Source organism: Emys orbicularis, chromosome 10 (assembly GCF_028017835.1).
Source record: "Emys orbicularis isolate rEmyOrb1 chromosome 10, rEmyOrb1.hap1, whole genome shotgun sequence".
Lineage (NCBI taxonomy): Eukaryota > Metazoa > Chordata > Testudines > Emydidae > Emys > Emys orbicularis.
In genome coordinates, this window is record NC_088692.1 from 31,587,374 (window position 1) to 31,606,527 (window position 19,154).

Genomic DNA, 19,154 nt, shown 5'->3' on the forward strand with positions numbered 1-19,154 from the left:
AGGGAATTACCCAGTCCCCTTTTCTGTTCACAGAAACTAGCTCTGAGAAGCTAAAGGATTTTACATCCAGTGCTAATGAGAGACCCCGCCAGTCAGCTCCTCTTCCATCTCTGGCCTCACCACCACATCTGGACATCAGCTCTATCCACCAACCAGGACGTGATGGTGAGAAGAGGAATCACCTGGAGAGAAGGGGAATTAAGGTTTCGTTGGGGGAAAACTCCCTTTATAGTTCAACAGCTGCCCTGGCACCCCTTCCCTCCACCTGTAGGTTAAGATGAGCGGCTCTGCACCTTCCCTTCCCGTCCTAGTACTGTCTAGTAATTCTTGGTGCCACTTTTTCCCTTGCCCCCAGTTCCATCTACTGAACTGCTGACCAAACATTTCCAAGGGTGCTGTGAATATCTCTGATCTCTGACCTTGGGTGAATTCCCAGATTCTCCCCGCAGGCAACAGGAAAATGCTGTGGGGAGAATCTGGGCATTCAAATGTTTTGCTTTGTAACCTCTCTGTAATAGAAGCACAGAATAACTCTCCCCTCATTTCTACCAATGTTCCTCTGCAGATATTTTCTCTGAGTCAGATGAAGGGGAGGAAGCAGGTCTGAAAGGCAGCAGCAGAGGGGCTGCAGATGGAAACAAAGACCACTCGGCCCTTGTCATGGAGGAACCAGTCGAGAATGAGGAGACTCATGTTGTGAGGCCCAAAGTGAGTCAGGAGTGTTCGAGGTCTCCCAGTCACTCAGGAAATGGTAAATCAAGGGTGTTCTGGGCCTTTGAAGAGCTTCGCTCCTTTGGGGAGCAAATAGAGCATTCGCCTGCAAGGCAGTGTGTTTCTAGCAATAAAATAAATGAGGGAGAGTCCATGAAAATATAGACACAAGTGGAATGTTTATGTTGCATTCTGTACGGTGTCTGTAGAAATACTGATGGCCTGCCGTGGGTTTCTGGGAGGGATGTGATTTAAGCCACAAGATCAAATGCAGTATGCGTTCCTAGAGTTCCCAGGTGATATTTCCTTCTTTTGGATATCATTTGCCACAGGAATAGAGTAAGGGAAATTTGTTTTGGTCTCTATGACTGTTTGTTGTTTTTCTGTTTCCCTCCCTGGTTCATCTCCATCTCTGTTGCTGCTGCTTCTAAGCACACAGGGGTCCTTTCTACCCTGTAACCTGTCTCTGCTTTGAAGTTGTGCTTTCTGTTAAAGCTCTCAACGTGTCTATTAATAGAAATACAACTTCAAAGCTACAGCACCTCATGGCTAGCTGCCAGAGGCATGAAGCAGCCAGTGCACAAAGCCTCAGGCAAGATTTGTCAGAGAGCTTCCATTTAAAAGTAAGGCTTGTTTCACTATAAAGTCGTGGTTTTCTATTTGCTTGGCTTGTTCTCCTTAGGTACTGATGCCCATAGTGCACAGTGTGGTAGTACTTTGAGTTTGTGGAGTATCTGTCACCCTGACAAAATGACAGAAATAGGTTATTGAATTATAGTCTGTCTTTACACCTGGTATGCTGGCATTTTCCAACCAGAGAGGAGATTGGTAGGAAAATATGTATATGTATCTCTGTGACCCTGCCCCTGGTGCAGCCATTTGCACCTGGGCAGAATGGGTGTGAATGTTACATTCTGATTGGGTCATTTTACACCCTCTTTGTGCTGGACAAGGTGCAGGGCAATGTAGAATCCAGCCTGTGTGTGTGTCCATGTGTACACACCTCCTCAACATCCAGAAGGTTAATAAACCAGAACATTAACTGGCCTAGTTGCTCAAGATGCACCATTACCATGAGCAAAGTTAGGCTTATTTTATGTTTTGTGCTAGAACCTAGAAAGGAGACCAAGGGTCCTGAATCCCAGTACTATATCCGCCCAGATTCCTACAGGCACTTTACTCCTCGCTTCAAAGCATCTGCACTCCCCAAGGTAAGAATTGCCCCAGTGCTAAGAGCCTGGCCAGGTAAAGAGCAGGAAAGATTGGTTTTGATTTGGTTCTTTCCTAATGTAGCTTCCTTTTTATACCTCAGGCAGTGGAAAAATTTGTGAAATGCACTCCCATGTTTTAGAAACCCTTAGCACTAGCCCTACTTTCTGTTATGACCACAGATGAGTTGACTATGACCTTTCCATAAGTGGTTTTGGGTCACTTATTTTTCTCTGCAAATCTGTATATTTTTTGCTCAAAAAATACTGAGAGTGCTTCAGAGAGTCTGTAGGCACGTGTTTGAGAGCAGATGCCTTTCCCAGTCTACTGTACCAACACAATTCACACCGTGTAGAAAGTCCAAACTTACCCCTTCCTGGGATTCAGCTTTATTAGCAAACAAAGTAATGAGAACATAAATTTCAGCTCAATCCTTCTTCCCTGGTTTTACAGCTCCTAGACTTCCTCCCTCAGGACTGCTCACTCACACTCGAGATCCCCTGTTCCTCAGAGAGCAACTCCCACCTCCCTTATCTCCAAGTGGGGTAAATAAGCATCCCTGTCAGTGAGTCAGCAGAATCCATTTAACCCTTTCCCAACAGGACTAGCACCTACTCCCCAAGTGGGGTGTTTGGCAGTGTTACCCCAAATCTATTAGAAGATGCTTGTGAAGATTATGTATATAATATGTATCTGGAAGAGCATATATGTCTGGTTTGGCTGGTGTGGGTTTCACTTTTCGTATGTATAACTATAGAAGTGGGTGGGCTTGTGTTTGACTGTTAAACTCTTTGTGTGTGTGTGTGCAAGTTCCTGTGCGAGTATTTAGAATTGAACTGACATGGAGTATCCTGTCAAAAGTGGTCTTGCACCAGTGTCTGTTTTCCTTGCAGAGTGTCTTGTATCCTCCAGCTGGTAACGAGGGCCTGAAATTAAAGGCAGTCATTGGCTACAATGGGAATGGAAGGGGGAATATGGTCTGGAACCCAGACACAGGTATTCTAGGGCTGAGTCTTCAGGAAAGTGTGTGTGTGTATCCCAACACTTCTGTAATGGCACATTAAATGTGAAAACATTGCACAGTTAGTTGAGTTAAATAGTCTTGTTGCCATCCACGAGAGCTTCACTCTGCTGTAGTGAGTTTATTTTGTACCATAAGGGACCCTTTTTATGTGATATCAGCAAGTGCTGGCTGATACAGGCATGTTGGCGAATCCTATTAGCAAAGTAATTTCCAGCCTCTAGTTGTTCAGCTCACATGGTGGGAAGAGAGCTTGTTGTTTTATAGGCCCTCTCACCTCTTTATGTCAGAGCTGTTAAATGGCACTGAAGAGCTTTTCTTCATCAAATTTGGAGGAACAGAGATTTCTACCTCTGCCCATTCCCTGATTGGAAGGACACCCCATGGCCTGTAATTGAAAGGCAGTTAACTCTAAAGCACTCTAGACAGAAGAGTTAGTTTCACTTCTGTAATTATACTGTGTATGTTAGATGCAGCAGTGTACAGGCCTGTACACAAGGCCTCTGTGCTGACCTCTCCTGATCTCATATTCCTCCTCTTCACACTGCACCTAGGTTTTTTTGCCTATACCTGTGGCTGTGTGATTGTGGTTGAAGACCTGCACTCGGGATCGCAGCAACATTGGCTTGGCCACCCTGAAGAGATCTCTACTTTAGCAGTCAGCCATGATGCCCAGGTATGAATGTCTCCTGTCCTCCTGGAGAAGCTTTGGTTTGGCTATATATACTATTTGCCCTTGACTGGATGGACTTTGCTGAATGAGCTCCTATGTGTATCTGTTTCCTCTTCTGCCTGAGCTGCTTCTCTAGCCCACTGCATAGAGACTCTGTTTTTTGGAGTTAAAGCATGCATGTGCTAATCCTCATGCCTCATCTGCAACTAGCTGGCACTTAATGCTGTGTGTATGTGGCCATGAAGCTTTCACTCTTCTCCTGTGTGTGTTTTTTCATCAAGTGCCTCCATCCTTATGAATCTGCAGAGCTTTCCTCTTGCCATCTGTATGAGTTCACTTCTGGTTTAATGGCTACATAGGGCTTGTTGACTCTCCTAGAACACCCATATCATTTTTTATTGAGTTCCCAATGGTGATATATTATTGTTTTGCCAGGTCCTCGCCTCTGCCTCTGGCCATGGGAATGGAGACTCACGCTGTCAGATCCACATCTGGAACATACAGGATGGGACTTGCCAAAAAGTTATTTTCCATCATGAGACCCAAGTACAGGCCATGGCATACTCTCGTGACGATAGGCTCCTTGTTACACTAGGTTAGTCATCTGAACCTGTAAGCTATGAGCTTGTGTAGGATGTCTCCAGGACAGTGAGCTGGTGTAAAGAAGTCACTGAGGGTATGGTATCCACAGGGTATTTAGGTGTAATGAGGTCACTTGTGATATAGAATTAGGATGTCAAGTTGCTGTTACATGGTCACTTAGGTCACTGGATGTCTACAGAATGCACACACGATGTGATAGGGTCATTTTTGGTGTCTCTTCTGTGTAAGATCACTAGGTTGCTATAGGATTTGACATAAGGGAAGTTGGTAGTACATGTTTAAGCAAAGAGAGTTGAAGTTTAAGTTGTGTCTATGTTAAACTGGGGGGAATTCTGATTAATTTAATATGGAAATGTACAACATGTATATGAAATTAAAGTGATATCCTGAAGTTCCTACTGTCTTTCATGTCATATATAGGGGACTACAGTGACCGGACCCTCGCCCTGTGGAACACCCATACTTATGACCTAATGTCGTCCACCCATATCTTAGAACCAGTCCACGAGGTGGCCTTTAACCCTCTTTCTGCTGGTGAACTAGCCTGTGTAGGCAGGGGAGCAGTGACTTTCTGGCTAATTGAGCAGCAGGGAGCTGACATCAGCCTCAAGGTACATAGAATCATAGAAGTGTAGGACTGGAAGGGACCTCGAGAGGTCATCTAGTCCAGTCCCCTGCACTCAAGGCAGGACTAAGTATTATCTAGACCAGTGTTTCCCAGACTTGGGACACCGCTTGTGTAGGGAGAGCCTCTGGCGGGCCAGGCCGGTTTGTGTACGTGCCGCGTCCGCAGGTCTGGCCGATTGCAGCTCCCACTGGCCGCGGTTCGCTGCTCCAGGCCAATGGGAGCTGCTGGAAGCGGCGCGGGCCAAGGGCCAGTGGGAGCCGCGATCGGCCGGACCTGTGGACGCGGCAGGTACACAAACCGGCCCAGCCCACAAGGGGCTTTCCCTACACAAGCGGCGTCCCAAGTTTGGGAAACACTGATCTAGCCATCCCTGACAGGCGTTTGTCTAACCTGCTCTTAAAAATCTCTAATGATGGAGATTCCACAGCCTCCCTAGGCTATTTGTTCCAGTGCTTAAACACCCTGACAGGAAGTTTTTCCTAATGTCCAATCTAAAACTCTCTTGCTGCAGTTTAAGCCCATTGCTTCTTGTCCTATCTCCAGAACAGGACACAATACTTCAGCTGAGGCCTAATTAGCACGGAGTAGAGCGGAAGAATTACTTCTAATGTCTTGTTTACAACACTCCTGCTAATATATCCCAGAATTATGTTTGCTTTTTTTGCAACAGTGTTACACTGTTGACTCATATTTAGGTTGTGATCCACTGTAAACCCCAGATCCCTTTCCACAGTACTCCTTCCTAGGTAGTCATTTCCCATTTTGTATGTGTGCCACTGATTGTTCCTTCCTAAGTGGAGTACTTTGATTTATCCTTATTGAATTTCATCCTATTTACTTCAGACCATTTCTCCAGTTTGTCCAGATCATTTTGAATTTTAATCTTATCCTCCAAAGCACTTGTAACCTCTCCCAACTTGGTATCGTTCGCAAACTTTATAAGTGTACTCTCTATGCCATTATCTAAATCATTGATGAAGATATTGAATAGAACTGGACCCAGAACTGATCCCTGCAGGACCTCAGTTTTGACTGTGAACCACTGATAACTACTCTCTGGGAATGGTTTTCCAGCCAGTTATGCCCCCACCTTATAGTAGCTCCATCTAGGTTTGTATTTCCCTAGTTTCTTTATGAGAGGGTCATGCGAGACAGTATCAAAAGCCTTACTAAAGTCAAAATATACCACATCTGCTGCTGCTTCCCCCCATCTACAAGGCTTGTTACCCTGTCAAAGAAAGCTATTAGGTTGGTTTGCCATGATTTGTTCTTGACAAATCCATGCTAACTGTCACTTATCACCTTATTATCTTCTAGGTGTTTGCAGATTCAACATCTGAACTTCTCCTTTCTATTTGTCAGACTGCCTTGTCTTCTTTTAAAGCCCACACAGTAATGGATATGAAAGGCTCTGCCATTATTAGTCTGTGCCAGTGGGTGGGGGCGATTGGTTTCTCTTAGGCTATGTCTACACTACTACGGGGTCAAAGCTCTGGCGATCGATGCACCGGGGGTCGATTTAACGGGTCTAGTGAAGACCTGCTAAATCGATGGCAGAGCACTCTCCAGTCGACCCTGGTACTCCATCCGGAATGAGAAGAGTAAAGTAAGTCGACGGGAGAGTGTCTCCTGTCGATCCAGCATGGTGTAGACACCGCAGTAGGTTGACCTAAGCTACATTGACTCCAGCTACATTTTTCACATAGCTGGAGTTGCGTAACTTAGGTCGACTTACCGTGGTAGTGTACACATAGCCACAGTGATGCAACACCTACTGGTGGTGACTGGTTTTCAGTTAATGCTAAAGTATTGGGTGAATTAACTTAATTTGGGGGTGGTTTTTAAAAATAAACTATCATGATCTCCCTGACCCTGCTGCTTTTTGTTATGTGGCAGGTTCATAGAGCTGCCATCCCTGATATGGTAGGACGGGTGGAACTGACATCTCTCTGCTACAGCACCAACTACCTCCTTTATAGTGGGACCAACACAGGACAGATCTGCGTGTGGGACACACAGACCAACCGCTGTTTCATGACTTGGGAGGCTGATGAGGGTGAGATTGGTAAGTACAGATGCTGCTGGCTTCTGACAGGATTGCATCTTAAATTCCACAGAGACTTGAGAGGAAAGAAGAATCTTGGCCCTGCTGGACCCTGATTCAAGCTGTTTCTCAGTGCTCAAATGCTGAGTCACTGGCAGATGCTAGAATTGATTGGCGCTAGATTCATGCCATACCTGGTGCAAGTATGCATGCATATTTCCTGTGCAATTGCTAAGAGCCTGGGTTCAGCCTCCAACTTCTAGAAACCTCTGGATAGCAAACAAGAGGCCTTGGGTTCAGACTGCTGGTGGGATAGCCACTCCTCCTCCCAAACATTTACCAGCGAACTTAGTTGGTAGAGTCTATCAATCCCTTTATAATGATCAACAAGTGTGGGTATTAATGTTGTATTAAGCATTTCCTTTCTGCTATCCTAGGTGTGCTTCTGTGTTGTGGCAACAGGCTGGTCAGTGGCAGCAACACCAAGAGAATTCGACTGTGGTCAGTGGCAGCGGTGCAGGAGCTGAGGCTGAAAGGTTCTGATGCCAGGTGAGGTGGCTTGTGTGTGCAGTGTCTAACTCATGTTTGCACAAACCTGAAGAGAGAGGTTTGTGCTGAGATACATAGCTACTCAGTCCACTCTCTGGACATACCTTCTCCTTTCTCTTGTACTCCCTGAACACAATAGGTGGTATCTTTTCATTGGCAGAGGTAGGCTTTTGACTAGCCTATGCAACTGTTTTCCTTGTCCTTTAATTCTTATCTCCTCCTCTAAATTCCTGTGACTCTTGGTTCATTGGGTCTGGATTCTCTTGGAATTCAAGATGGAAATTTCTGGCTGTTCCTTTCTTATCCTTGTCCCAAGGCGTTGGGGTTTAGAACACCTACAATTCTCTTTGTGTATGTCTGTGACAAGCCCAAGTATCAGATTTTTTGAACCAGATACAATTTGCATTTTCTTCATTGGCGTATTTTAGCATGTCCAGATAGGTATTTAATCCTGGTCAGGCTTAAAGAATGTTCCATCTCCTTACTGATCATGTCACTAGTGGTAGATATTCTTGGTATTAAAAATATTTGGGTTTACCTCACCTGATCTCTGTCTTGGTGATTTGTAAAACCTCTTTTAGCAGGAAGAGAATTGAATTTGTTTATTCTGTCTTGGAAAATCACATCCCTTGCTGCCCCTTTAACAACTGTGACTCCCTCTCTTCTCAGCGAAGTCTGTCCCAGCACAATGTGGGGCTACCATCCTCTTTACTACAGGAGTTCAGCCTGGGGAGACTACAGATCTTAGCATGCAATACGCCATCCTGAGCTGAGCAGCCTTCTGGTCTCCTTGGGATGTACTTCTGTCTTTGTCTTAAGTTTTTATAAGGTACCTGTCACCATGGTATCTAAGCATCCTAAAGGCAAGCTCAGCTTGCAATATGCTATATTTTGTTCAAGTTAAGTGTGGTCTTCGAATGCACTGTGAACTGCTAATGTATCCCCCAGCTGAGCCAAGCTTTGATGCCCAACTCTAACTCTGAAATTCCAAGGAGAAGGAAATCTTCCCTGAATTCCTTTCCCCAGATTTCCTGTCAAGACTTGTAATTCCTGTAGAATGACTCTAGCTCACCACAGGAAGCCTGCTGTTCAGTCAGTCTTTTGCCATGTAGTCCTACAATTCAGAACTCTTGCATGTGCTTTTGGCTTGTTGGAAAGCCAAGTCGGCCTTAGTTGTCTTGTTAAACTAGACCATTTAGACCAGGGGTCTCAAACACGCGGCCCAGGGGCCGCGTGCGGCCCGCGGGGTTGTTTTCTGCGGCCCGCAAGCTCCTTGTGGCCCCTCCCACCCCCCAGAGTTTACCTAGAGCGGCTCCAGCCCGACGTGCACCGGGGGCAGGGCAGGCTCCCTGCCTGCCCTGCCCCCGCGCCACTCCGGGAAGCGGCTGGAACGTGGGGAAGGGGGGCACAGGGGTCTGTGTGTTGCTCTTGCTTCAGGCAGCGCCCCCAGCAGCTCCCATTGGCCGCGGTTCCCCATTCCCAGCCAACGGGAGCTGCTGGGGGTGGTGCCTGAAGCAACAGCAACACACAGACCCCTGTGCCCCTCCTCCCCCAAGTTCCGGCCACTTCCTGGAGCGGCGTGGGGACAGGCAGGCAGGGAGCCTGCCCTGCCTCCGGTGCGCGTCGGGCTGGAGCCCGCCCCCCGAACCTCTCCTGCAGCCGAACCCCCTGCCCTGAACCCCCGCCACACCCCACACTCCTCCTGCACCCCCTGGGAACAGGAAGGGGGCAGAGTTGGGGTGGAGATTTCGGGGAAGGGGTTGGAATGGGAGCAGGGCCTCATGGAAGGGGTGGAGTGGGGGCGGGGCCGAGGGCAGCGGGGGGGAGGTGTCAGTAATGCGGCCCTCGGGCCAATGTACTAGTCTTCATGTGGCCCTCGTGATCATTTGAGTTTGAGACCCCTGATTTAGACAGCTAAGCCTTTTACAGCACAAGTATTTGATAAATATCTTTGTACGTGTCAACTCTTCTCTTTTCCTAACTTTTTTATTTTTACCTGTGAAATATATTGGATCAAATTAAGGAGGCACAGTGGATGATCAAAATAATCCTTTTAGAACTTCTTTCCTATTTCCCCCAGAGAGATGGTTACTCTGTATGGTTAAAGGTAGTCGCTAGCTGCAGTTGTGATGAGCCCATCACTGTAGTATCTATGTAGTTGAAGATAACCATGTTGTCCTTACGGCAGTCCCAGACAGTTTTCCCATGAAGGTGGGTTAATGGTTGTCTTCTACCAGCTTAAGGACGTAGCTAGTTATTTTGTATATTCCACTCTGGACTCCACTCTCCCCCAGGTCTAGCTCAGTCCTTTTGGAACACGAGATGACCCTGGATGGGACAATAGTTGGTGCAACCTTTGATGACTCTCTGGATATGGGAATCGTGGGCACCACTGCAGGAACACTGTGGTACATAAACTGGGCAGAGAGCACCAGCATCCGACTAATCAGCGGACATAAGAACAAGGTGAGAGGGATTGGAAGGGGGTTCCTGTGCTGTAAGGAAGCACGTGTTCCAAGTGCCACTGCCTGAGGTGCAACGCACTTTGAGGATGCTCACACTGCAGAAGGGCTGGGTAGGCCCTACTGAGAGAAATCGCACTGCTGGAGCCTTGACTAATACTGGTAGGGCACTGGTGAAAGAGCTTTCACTGCAAACTAGGCAGTGTGGCCTAGTGAATAGAGCTCTGCACTGTGACTTGAGAGACTATTCCAGGCTCTGCCACTGGCCTGCTGAGCAAGTCACTTCACTTCTGTGCCTCAGTTTCCCCATCTGTAAAATGGGGGTGATGATACTGACCTCCTTTATAAAGCACTGTGAGATCAATGGATGAAAAGTGCTATAGAAGAGCTAGGTAATATTATCTTTTCCAAGAGAGGAAGATGGTCTTGTGGCTAAAGCAGAGGACTTGAAAGCCAGGAAATCTGAGTTCTCTTTTCTGTTTTGCTGCAGACATCCTGTATGGCCTTGGTCAAGTCAGTTAACTGCTCTGTGTCTATCTCTTGTAGTAAAAGGGGGGGAAATCCTGAGGCATCTCACAGAACCATTGGGGCTTAATTTATGTAGAACATTGGGACCTTGGATGAAAGGCACTCTAGAAGTGCAGTGTTACTTATTAGCTAGACTTCTCAAATGGATAAAGTGGTCTTCTGTTCAGAATACTGGAAAATGTGTCTGAAGGGTGTCAGTCTTGATGCTACATTGCACTACAGTTGTGCCTGCTGGAAGAGAGGGTATCTAGATTGGTAATGGGATATGGAGACTTCCCTTCTAAGACCTTCATTATGGAGCAACCAGTCAGAACTTTGCAATTATGGTTCTAAATTTCCACTATAGCCCTCACTAATTTTAATTTCCACCATCCCCCGGCGTCCTTTACAAAATCTTCCTTTCCTTTCTTGTGTGCTGTCTCCTACCAGAGGAGAATTTGGTGGGGGCAGGGGAAGCTACGGGTAAGGAATAGGGGCTGATGTGCAACTTGCTTTGGCATTTGTGGAGTGTCAGTCCCCTTTGTTGCTGCAGGTGAATGAAGTGACCTTCAGCCCTGGCGAGTCTCACTGTGCCACGTGTGGGGAGGACGGCAGTGTGAGGGTTTGGGCTCTGGCCAGCATGGAGCTGGTGGTACAGTTTCAAGTGCTGAATCAGGTAATCATTTGGAGTGTGTCAATGTCCTATATTGTCTTGATAGCAGCCACTGCCTGTTGTGGATGGGATCTCTTTGTCCTCACTGAATGAACTAGAGTTGGGAGAAATATTTGTAACTGAAGGTTTTAGATATGAAATCTATGTAGATTAGTGGCATTCACATGTCTTCATTGTGTGTGAGTGGAGAAGTAACCTGCATGCATCTCCTTGGAACATACTGCTCCTTCTTCCCATGTCTCTAATCTTGTTCCTTTACAGAGCTGCCAGTGTCTGGCCTGGAGCCCTATCCCCATCTCCCATGGTGGGGCTGAGGGTCAGCATGTTGTGGCAGGGTACAGCGATGGCACCATCCGGGTGTTCAGCATTTCAAGGACAGAGATGGAACTGAAAATGCACCCACACTCCGTTGCGCTTACTGCAATTGCCTACTCTGGAGATGGTGAGATCACATGCTGCTTTCCATAACCAATCCATTGGTGCTGCTTCAAGGAGCATAGTTTGGTCTTGCAGCTCCATTTCTCTGTGTTTGGAGGAGACAGCTCTAACCTCCAGCCACTCCAAATACTGATGACCCTCCCAAGGTCCCGGGCCAGATTCTAAGATGGAGAATTGAAGACAATGAAACTGTGCCAGTTCACACCAGCTGCATATCTGGCACCATGTCATCCTGGGTATGCCGTTGGACAGTAGTTTGGGTACAGCTCAGGGACTTGGCACATAATGAAGCTTTCTTCTGCTCAAAACTCATGCTAGCTATTTTTCTGAAGCAGTGTTTTAAACTGAAGTAAATGTTCCAGTGTCCTCTCATCTCACCTCTCCTCTCTCACCCCCAGGACTAGATTGTTCCAGTCCGGCATGCGCTCGGAAAGCTTGAGTCAGGCATACCTGCAGGCTTCCCCTTTTGGCCTTTTCTCCATCTGCAGGAAGTTGATTAGCTCTCTCCTCTCCCCTATCTGCAGGAGAAATCATCTTGTCTGGAGGCAAGGATGGGCTAATGGCTGTCAGCAGCCCTCGGACTGGAATGACCATCCGTGTGCTCATTGACCATAAAGGATCCCCCATCACTGTCATCCAGTGCACAAGGAAACAGGTGAGGCCTGAGTCCAGCTGCTGTGGCACTCTTACACTAGAGCACAGTGTCCATTGTACTGTTACTCCACAGCCATAGAAAGCTGCAGATATGGGGACAGATTAATTACTGAGCTGCTTCATTTACTGTCCCTCTACACGATTTCCTTCTCTAGCCTATGCCACCTCCACAGAATCTTGTTCGGTTTGTTTAGGACAGGGGTGGGCAAACTTTTTGGCCTGAGGGCCACTTCGGGGTTCTGAAACTGTATGGAGTGCTGGGTAGGGAAGGCTGTGCCTCCACAAACAGCCTGGCCCCCTTCCCCTATCTGCCCCCTCCCACTTCCCGCCCCCTGACTGCCCCCCTTAGAGCCCCTGACCCATCCAACCCCCCCTGCTCCTTGTCCCCTGACCGCCACCTCCCAGGATCCTCCGCCCCTAACCGCCCCCCTGGGACCCCTCCCCCATCCAACCCCCCTGCTCCCTATCCCCTAACTGCCCCGCCCCCTATCCACACCCCCACCACCTGACAGGCCCCCTGGGACTCCCACATCTATCCTACCCCCCCTGTTCCCCGTCCCCTGACCGCTCCCCCCCCAGAACCTCCACCCCATCCAACCGCTCCCTGTCCCCTGACTGCCCCCCAGGACTCCCTGCCCCTTATCCAACCCCCCCTTACCATGCCGCTGAGAGCAGCAGGACTGGCAGCTGTGCCGCCCGGCCGGAGCCAGCCACGCTGCCGCGCTGCCCGGCAGGAGCTCGCAGCCCTGCTGCCCAGAGCGCTGGCAGCATGGCGAGCTGAGGCTGCGGGGGTGGGGGGACAGTAGGGGAGGGGCCGGGGGCTAGCCTCCCCGGCCGGGAGCTCAAGAGCCAGGCAGGACGGTCCTGCGGGCCGTAGTTTGCCCACCTCTGGTTTAGGAGTATCTTCAATAGAGTAAAGTCAAGTATGATAGGGTGCAGTAATAGTATGATGCACGCAGAGTGGGTGGGTCCTCAGCTTCCCCACCACCCAGGAGAGCTGAATGTCTAATCACCTGCTGCTTTTCCCTTACTACCAAAAGTAGCACTTGAAGCTCCAAAGAACTTGAGGAGTTCTTCTGCAAGACCAGGAAGTATCCACCATTAACTGTGCTGATGGAGTGGGAGAGGGAATTTGGTGCTTTTTTATAAAGGAGACCATGATAGTGCTGGCTAGAGCCAGCACAGTGAAGTTAGACGCTACAATCGCTTGCTACATACTCTCTGCCAACGAACAATCTGAAGTAACCCTGTTCCTTCAACCCTGAACTTAGAGAAAATTATGCCACAAACTGCTGTGTCATTTTGATGGGTACGGACATCTACTGAGTGCCAGTCTGAGGCACTAAGCCTGTTTCACTTGTGATACAATAGACTTAAGCACTATTCTCCAGATGGGAAAATCTTTTGCATTAATCCTCTGTCATTAATCCCCCGCTCTCTAAGATTTTAGTGCAGATAAGCTTTTGCACTGTGACAGTCTATTAGTGTTCAGCTTTATTTGAAAGCTCTGCTGTGTTATTGCTTTATGTCAGTACAATCATAACTGTGCTTTTATATTCTTTAGTACCATGACTTTGGCGTTGAAGGTGGTGAACTCTGGTTGGCTGCAAGTTCAGATCGACGTGTCAGTGTCTGGGTCTCTGCCTGGCTGAAGGATAAATGTGAGCTCATCGATTGGCTAAGCTTCCCAGCTCCTGCAAGCCCGGAGGTAAGATTAAACCTTATTGACTATATAATATGTACATTCAGCATTACAGCCAAAGCCAGGAGTAGAGCAGATCCCTCCAATACCCGTGCACTATTACCTATTTCTGCTTGCAAAAGGTTTACCTAGGAACTGTTAACAACCAAGTTGTGTGTATATAAACAGAACAGTGTGTGGTTTTGAATCTTCCTTTAAGATGTAGATTTGCAATGTGAATGCAGCACTGCATAATTCCTGAGAGGGTATTTGCTTTGTAAGCATTTCAAGTCAAAAAATTAAATTTGCAAACAGTTAGAATCTCTGTGCTATACAAAACACAGGGACAGGATTTTTTTGAGTATATGAACCAGGAGTCAGCAAGAACTAACTTGGCTGCTCAGAAATAGCATTAATGTTCTGATCTAGTAGGCTCATGGTTACATAGATTACTACAGCCTACTAGATAAGGAATTACGCACGGAACATCCTAAGGTGTATGGCACTTCACAGAACACTTAGGCAGGGTCCCTGACCAGAACTTCTGCCCCAAATTAGATACAAGACCTAGGACAACAGTTGAGACATGAGACAGTGAGGAGATTGATGTAAGAAGGCTTTGAGAAAGAAGTGGGTTTGGGGGAAGAGGAGGATCCTTACTGCACAGGAAGTGGAGTGGTATGTGGCAGAATGTAAGTGGTAGGTAACTCTTCTGATGTGAAGCAGTGGCTCATCAGATTATCAACCTTAAGCTTAATCAGTCTTAGATACTGCATTGGCAGATTCAGCAATAAGCCCGGTGATGCCATTTGAAGTTTTTTCTATTTGTCCTCAAATGTTAAAGAGGTAGTCGCGCTCATTGTGCAGGCAACGGGCTGTCCAGCTGAGTTCTCACCACAATGAATTGAAATGAGTTTTATTGTTTCAACTAGATTGGCATCCAGTACCAGGGATTTGATCTTTTTGAAACTATTTTCACTCCCTGAGTAATTAACAACCCCATCATATCCATGACTTACTCCAATATTTGCTCCTAACAGTGTAAATGATGCTGGGTGGTATTTAGTATGTTAAATCCTGCTTATCTCATATGATCCTACCACAGCATACAGCGGAGACTCATGGTACGTGCCCAGGTCGATATACATTTGTTCTTCATTCGTTAGCAGTGAGCACATCTGTGTTGGAGTGCAGCATAAGAACAGGGGAAAGTTCCTCCTCAATATTAACTGCATAGTGCAGTGGGTCACAAGCTTCTGCTGCTGACGGCTCCAAAGAGGAAATGCTGACACACCTAACCACTCTCCTTTCTTTTTCCCAGCATGCCTGGCCTTGCTGAAATAAGTGGGGAGAAGTTAGCGCTAATTCTGCTCCTTTTTTGTTTCCCTTCCTAGGCCCCTAGCAGTCTCCCTCCTAGCCTGGCGGCTTTCTGTCCTTGGGACAATGGTACTTTGGTGTACGTAGGCTTTGGGATGCAGAAGGAGATCCTCTTTTACAGCTTGCGCCAGAAACAGGTACACTGTGTCTTCCCTCTCCAACCTGCCATCCTCAATGGGGCAGGTTCTCGAGAGGAGTTACAAATTGCTACGAACTCCTCTGTGCTGATATTGGAAAACTGTGGCGTTCACCCTGGTCACTGAGTCCTGCTTTAGCTCATGGCGAGTGACACACAACAAAAATAATATAGAGGATAATGTGGTGCTCCTCTGCCGTGGCTTTGGAAACTTAAAGGCCAAACAGATGTGGCATGGGAATGCTGCAGTGAAAGATAGCCATGATGCTGGAGTGTTGGTATTCTCTGTGGCACCCCGATATACAGAGCAGCACCAGTGTAACTGATGTGGGCCAGCAGTCAAGCAGTTGAAATAGAATGAAACACGATGCAGGTGTGTGGTGAGGTTGGGGATGGTAGATTCAACCTAACAGACAGTTAATGGTACAGCTTTTCACTCCCACAAACCTCTTTAAGTCTGACATGGGTCACCAATGAATAGCCGGGGGTGCTGCGGCTCAAGGTAGAGCTGCATGCATGAAGCTTGCAAAGCACCTGGCTGCTGCCACTGCTCTGTTTTTTGCTTTCGTGAACATTAATATTCTCAGAGATAACATCTTTTATTGGACCAGTTTCTGTTGGTGAAAGAGACAAGCTTAAAACTCTTAAGACTGCTCTGGAAATGAAGAGCTTGGCAGCTTCCTGAGCTCAGAGGGGCTGTGCAGCTGTCAGTGCTGGTGACCGTCTGTCAGCTGGCCTCCAGCAGAGTATCAGTTAACGGCTCTATTCTGCCGCACATTAATTTCGAGGAGCTGGTGTCAACGTTTCTCTTGCTTTCATGCAGGTAGTCGAGAAGATCCCCTTGTCTCACTTTGCCACGTCGCTGAGCCTGTCTCCAGCAGCGCACTTCCTGGCTGTGGGCTTCAATGGTAAGTGTCCAGAGGACATGCTCAAGTCAAACACTGTCACACATGGATCCCCTTCTTCCTGGCATACTGCTAGTGGTGGCTGCACCAGGAACAACAGTTCACCTGTGATTCTGGGGTTGTCTCCCATTCCCCATCTCTGCATGAACAGCCAAGTCTTTCTTCTTCATTAGCAACCAAAAAAACACTCCTTCTTTATGTGGAGGTACTGCCTGTGGGATGCAGGGAGTTTCCTCCATCTCCATGAGCAGGATGTGCTTTAATCTGGCAGAAAAAGGCATCATGAGATCCCATGGTTGAAAGCTGAAGTTAGACAAATTCAGACTAGAAATAAGGCACCATTTTGTTTACAGTGCAGGTAATTAACCACTGGAACAACTTGCCGAGGGATGTGGTGGATTTTCCATCTCTCTAAATCAAGCCTGGGTGTCTTTGTGAAACAGATGCTCTAGCTCAGGTTCTCCAACTTCATTGCACCGCTTTGGCTTTTCTGACAACAAAAATTACTACATGACCCAAGGAGGGGACCCATGCCTGAGCCCTACCACCCCAGGTGGGGGGGCCAAAGCCCAAGCATGAGCCCTACGGCCCAAAGCCAAAGCGCTGCAGCCCCAGCCAGGGGGCCTGTAACCTAAGCCCCGATGCCCAGGGCTGAAGTCCTCAGGCTTCAGCTTCGGCCCCAGGTGGTGGGACTCGGGCTTCAGCAAGTCTAAGCCAGTCCTGGCAACCCATTAAAATGGGGTCGTGACCCACTTTGGGGTCCCAACCCACAGTTTGAGAACCGCTGCTCTAGCTCAAACAGAAGTTATGAGCTAGATGCAGGAATCACTGGCTGAGGTTTTCTGCCCCGTATTATGCAGGAGGTTGAGCTAGATGAGCATATTGGTCCCTTCTGGCTTTAAAATTTATGCAGCTATGTCCTCCTTCTCTTTGAGAACACTTCATTAAATTGTCTCCTTGTCTATAAGTTTGCCAGGAAAGCTCTAAATGACGCAGTATCTCTACGTGCACGTTCTGCAGCGTATGTTCTGTGGCCTGACAGTCTGACACACAGCATGGCACTGCCATTGTCACACCCTCTCATACTGATTACCAGCCACTAATTGCCTGCTTGCTCTGTTAGCAACCCTTCCACATCTCTCAGCTAATCAAGGAGCAGTTTCAGTGTGTGGGGGAAGGTTTCCCTACAAACTCAGGGCAAGATGGTAATTATCAGTAAACAGCTAAACAGAATAAAACAGAGGAGGGTGGGAGCTTTTGCTTTATCAGAGGACCTCGGGCACAAAGAAACAGCCTTCAACTCTAACCCCGCGGGCTCCCCCATCCCACCAGCATTGCTGTTTCTAGTGCAGAGCTAGGGAACGAGAGGCACCCATCTGTGTGTCTTTATGCACGTCCATGGGCCCAGGGAAAGTGACTCAGCTCTGCAGTTCTTGAACCCTGAGTCCTCACAAGAGGGGAGATTGGTCCATGGAACTGTGAAAGAATCTCTTTCCCTTTCCCATCAAGGTGACCGATTCCAATCCTGGCCAGATCAGCAGTGACCTAAAGTTGTTATTGTCTGTTGTATGTTTGACCCCAGTGAAAGGAGCAGGGTGGTTTGTGGGAGAGAAAAGCTGTGTCATTTCAGTTCCTCTCAGACAGGAGCACGCACACAAAAACCGCAGTTGCAGTTGGCTCTAGTTGCCAGCGAGGATGCCAGTCTCTAATGAATAAACATGGAGACTGAATTATCCTTAGAGGTGGCCCCTCTCACTCCTGGATGAGACATGTGACCTGAAGCAGGGGATCGTTGTAAGAGAGGTTGCCCCACTTCTGTGTCTGTTCTGCGGATAGAGATATTTGCTCTCCATTGCTGTCATGCCCTTCACAAAACGGAATGTACTTTACTTCTAAAACTGGAGAGGGCTGCAAGGGGACTCTGATATACCAAGTAGCATCCCAAGAGTGGTGGCTTTTCTATGTGCCAAAGGGAGTGGGTCAATTTCTGAGTCTGGTATGTGGCTGTGTTTGCTCCACAGAGCGTGTACTGAGGCTGATTGACTGCACGACGAGAACAGAACAAGACTTTGTGGGGCATGATGACTCCGTTCACCTCTGCAGATTCACCCCTTCGGGTAAACGCCTCTTCACGGCTTCCTACAATGAAATCCTGGTGTGGGAGATAACGAGCACATGAACTGAGCCAGCTTGGCTCCTACCAGAGTTGAGAGAGGTTTTCTAAACAACTGTTTTACTCCGGCATGAATCGAGGAAGATAATGTGAGAAGAGAAATGTTTCCATCTGTCTCGTGCTATTAGCAACTGAATAAATCTGATCCAGACCCTTGCAATCCTCAGTCACTGCTGGGTAGTAATCCCCTTTCAGAGTCTCTACCAGCCTTTGTGTTCCAGTTCACAAGGCACAGCACCCAAACTAACCAGAAATTGGGGTTGGCTGGTATTTAATCATAAATCTAATTCTGCTTTAACACGCAACCTGACTTACAAGATGTGAAATGAATTTGGGGTCTTAGTGGACAGTATCCAAATCAGAAAGGGCACCCTCACAGTTGGTACCTTCTTGGCAGTCTAAGCAGAGGCTGAGAATTGAATGGGGCAAGAAGACTGGATTCCTCTCTCCCCCACTAGGAGTGGTCCACCAGGTCAGGACTAAGGAACACTGCAGTGTCAGGGAAGGGAAGTTTTTTCTGCCACTGTCTGTGCTGTGTTCTGTGGTTAAATGGAGGACAATCTCCAGGGCTGTCAAGCCAGCGTCTTTCACTCACACTAACGTTCCTTGCAAAAGAAAACACCCCACACGCTCGCGAAAGACATGGCTGTACCTTGACCTCTTTCTGTTTTCATGCCCCTTCAGGGTTTTCATTCCTAGGCTCTCTGTGG

General features: G+C 47.8%; 1 protein-coding gene across 1 annotated transcript in view; it reads left to right on the forward strand.

Annotated features, from left to right (window-relative positions):
* Nucleotides 1–18,475, forward strand: part of WDR90 (WD repeat domain 90) — a 57,700-nt gene extending 39,225 nt beyond the window's left edge. Inside the window, exons 27-43 of the mRNA XM_065412201.1 lie at nt 34–165; nt 566–751; nt 1,822–1,922; nt 2,814–2,916; nt 3,496–3,617; nt 4,050–4,209; nt 4,638–4,828; nt 6,742–6,910; nt 7,327–7,438; nt 9,733–9,904; nt 10,961–11,083; nt 11,342–11,522; nt 12,043–12,173; nt 13,737–13,880; nt 15,248–15,367; nt 16,190–16,274; nt 18,293–18,475. Coding sequence (XP_065268273.1) covers nt 34–165; nt 566–751; nt 1,822–1,922; nt 2,814–2,916; nt 3,496–3,617; nt 4,050–4,209; nt 4,638–4,828; nt 6,742–6,910; nt 7,327–7,438; nt 9,733–9,904; nt 10,961–11,083; nt 11,342–11,522; nt 12,043–12,173; nt 13,737–13,880; nt 15,248–15,367; nt 16,190–16,274; nt 18,293–18,450 — 2,390 coding nt within the window. The 3' untranslated portion in view covers nt 18,451–18,475. The remainder of the gene's footprint in view (nt 1–33; nt 166–565; nt 752–1,821; nt 1,923–2,813; nt 2,917–3,495; nt 3,618–4,049; nt 4,210–4,637; nt 4,829–6,741; nt 6,911–7,326; nt 7,439–9,732; nt 9,905–10,960; nt 11,084–11,341; nt 11,523–12,042; nt 12,174–13,736; nt 13,881–15,247; nt 15,368–16,189; nt 16,275–18,292) is intronic.
* Nucleotides 18,476–19,154: the final 679 nt, after the last annotated feature.